Source organism: Emiliania huxleyi, assembly GCF_000372725.1.
Source record: "Emiliania huxleyi CCMP1516 unplaced genomic scaffold EMIHUscaffold_8, whole genome shotgun sequence".
NCBI classification, from domain to species: Eukaryota; Haptophyta; order Isochrysidales; family Noelaerhabdaceae; genus Emiliania; species Emiliania huxleyi.
In genome coordinates this window covers 408,895-411,782 of record NW_005196021.1, presented here as the reverse complement: position 1 = coordinate 411,782, position 2,888 = coordinate 408,895, and the positions used below count along the sequence as shown (strand labels likewise).

At 65.8% G+C, this 2,888-nt stretch overlaps 1 protein-coding gene across 1 annotated transcript in view; it reads right to left on the bottom strand.

Moving 5' to 3' along the window:
* Positions 1-735: 735 nt before the first annotated feature.
* The window catches only part of EMIHUDRAFT_96978 (hypothetical protein), a gene marked incomplete at both ends in the record, with an annotated part of 3,940 nt that continues 1,787 nt past the window's right edge, over positions 736-2,888 (bottom strand). The window contains 3 exons of the mRNA XM_005759501.1: positions 736-858; positions 1,903-2,314; positions 2,356-2,655. Coding sequence (XP_005759558.1) covers positions 736-858; positions 1,903-2,314; positions 2,356-2,655 — 835 coding nt within the window. The remainder of the gene's footprint in view (positions 859-1,902; positions 2,315-2,355; positions 2,656-2,888) is intronic.

Below are 2,888 nucleotides of genomic sequence, written 5' to 3'. Positions count from 1 at the left end.
ACCGCGCGTCGACGCGCGAGCCAGAGGCCGTGCCGGAGGCCGCGCCGGAGCCGGAGCCGGCCGGCGCCAAGAGCAAGCTCCCCGAGCCGACGCCAATCTCGAAGCGGACTCGCTCCTCGCGGCGCAACGCGCAGGCCGCGTGAGCGCGGCCGCCGCCAGTCGCCGCTGGGCCGGGGCCGGCGCTTGCCGCGGTAGCGAGCGTCGGGGCGCGATCAGGCGCGATCGTCCCGCTCTGGCGAGGTGTGTGTGTGTGTACGCATGCTGTGTCTGTGGGTGGGCGCGGGGCCATCGCGTCGGTATGGGCCGGGGCTGAGGGTTGGGGGGTCGTTCGGGTGCATAGAATGGCCCCTCGGAGTGGCGAAGAGAGCAGCCGCGCGAGATATAGAGAGAAGGCGGCGCGTATAATTAGGCCGCTGTCCCGTGGCTGCATGCAGAGTGGAGTCCCTGGGGACAGCCGCGGGACCGGAGGTCTCGCTCGTTGTGTATTGCGGTTTACGGGCGGCGGTGGTTTAAAACCGACACGTCAGCTCAGTCAGTCAACATCTTGCCAGATGCCAGTCTCCACCGCAAGCGCAACGAAGCGCAACCCCTGACGGTCCACGCCGTGTGACGTGACTTATGACGTGACTCGTGAGACGCGCGGGGCGCCGCACAGCACGCACAAGCCACAAGCACAACCCAATACGCATTTTGTCACCAGGTGGTGGGCACAGCTTCATTGCCCCTTCACCCATCTCAAGCGCGCGCCTCGTTGCATGCGTGGCCGCAGCTCTCGCGCGCGTCACTTGCAACCTGAGTCAGCCATCTCGCCGGCGAGGTCCCGATGAGCTGGCCTTGCACTCGAATGCGGGTGAGCGCCTGTGTGAGATCATCTCGCGCGATAGCAGGAAACAGAGTCAGGATGATGACGGCAGTGTTGAGACGCACCCCCGTCGAAGAAGCGTGAATCGCGTCGCCACGTGCATACAGCTCCTTCCGACCAATCCGAGGGGCAACTGCAGGTGTCTGTGGGAAGTCGCTGAGGTTGATGGGAGATGGACGGGAGTACTCGCGATCGATAATCCCGGTACAAGCGCGTGTGTCTGACAGCGACCAAGCGGAGCGACGCGCTCGCAACCACGCCAACCCGCACGGAGCGACGGCATCGGCGAGGCCTCTTCGCAGCGTGGCGAGGTGGGCTCGGCTCAGAGAGTACGTCATGCACGCAAACGATCCTAGCCTTGGCCGCAGGTCCCCCGCCTGGGCACACCTTCGAGCCTTCTCGTCGTCGAGCAGCTCGAGCACTGCTGGTGCCGGTGCCGGTGCTCCCAGGTTGGCCACACACTTCGGCTGGGCTGGACATCTCCGCTCAAATCCACGGGCGCGCCCCCACGTCATCATGAGCACCAACTTGGCACGTCGGTGAGAGGATGCCCTAAGGGTTGCCCTCACATCGCGCAGGGCCCGATGCCAGAACGTTTGACGCGCGTGGCGGAGGGTGGGTAGGTCCGAGAACTCTTGAAGAACGACAAAGTCCCAACCTTGCGAATCGCTGAGCGCAAGCCTTGTCTGGTTTTGAGAGAGCGTTTGGCGGAGGCAGCAGCCGTACAAGGCGACCGAGGACACGACCACGCGGAGGCGGAGCTTAGCTGCGACAAGCTCGAAAGCCTCCGGCAAATGGGATAAGAGTGAATTGCCAATGAACAGCACTCGGGTGCGACCGGCCGAGCAGCAACGAACGTCTAGCACGCCACTCGCGTCGACGCATACCGGGCAAATGGATGGCGACACCATCGTGTTGTGGGCGCATGCCTCTCCAGTGCACGTTGGCGCCAGCACGTCACGTCGCTGTCCTACTCCGAACAGTAGCAAACACACTGCTGCAGGAATCTTCGCCGCGTGTGCGTCCAGGACGCGATGCACCACACGGCCAATGGCAGCGAAGGCACAAACCAGCAAGAAGCATAGACCGAGGGCGGCAACGATCGTCAGACAGCTCGCGAGGCCCATGATCGGGATGGGCGCGAGTAGTTTTGCAAACCCTCCCAGCACACGGTGGCCGAGCACGTCCGTCCAAGGCGTGAGGTAGATGTGCAGGAAGAAGGCTGCCAGCGGCCCCTGGCCGGCGCTGGTGAGTAGTGGCACTCGACGGCGCGGGAGCAAGCCTGCAAAGCAAACGAGCATCACAAGCTGCGTGCAGATCGAGAGTGCATCCGCAAAGAGTGCGTGCGCACTCCAGAGCGACCCCCGTGCAGCAAGGCGCGCGCACGCAGGCTGCCGGTGGATGCCATCTGCGGCACACGCGTAGGGCAGCGATCCGAAGGCGCTGGTGTGCCTGTACACCATGCCAGCGACAACAGCCACGACAGCAAAGACCAAACGTGGCAGGTGCCGAGGCAGGGGCGTGGCCGGAAAGTCGCGCGGAAGAAGGTGCGGCACTGCGGCGTAGAACATCCACAGGTGACACAGATCAGGGCGCCGCAGCAGCTGCCGACGAAGAGGAGGGCCGGGAGCATGCCCGCCGCCAGCGCCGCCCAGATGCTTTCCTCGAGCCCGTGCCAGACCTGCCGGGTGGTCGTGATGCCGCACCAGCAGCAGCACTGCGCCACGAAGATGAGGGGGAAGCACGCGCGGCCCAGCCCGCGCGTGGCCTCGCAGCAGCGGACGTGCGCGCGCCTGGGGGCACCGCGGCTCGGAGGGTGAGGAGCGAGGGCGTGAGGGAGAGAGAGCCCCGCGCGCTCGGCGCGAAGTGCGCTCGTTTCCCGCGCATCCCACTGCAGCTGCGCGTCGCTGGTGATGGGGCCGTCACGCTTGTGTGTGGGCGTGGGGGCGTGGGTTGGTGGTGTGTGTGGGGGCGCCCGGGGCGGGGGGGGGGGGGCCCCTGCGGTAATAGCGGGAAAAATTTACCC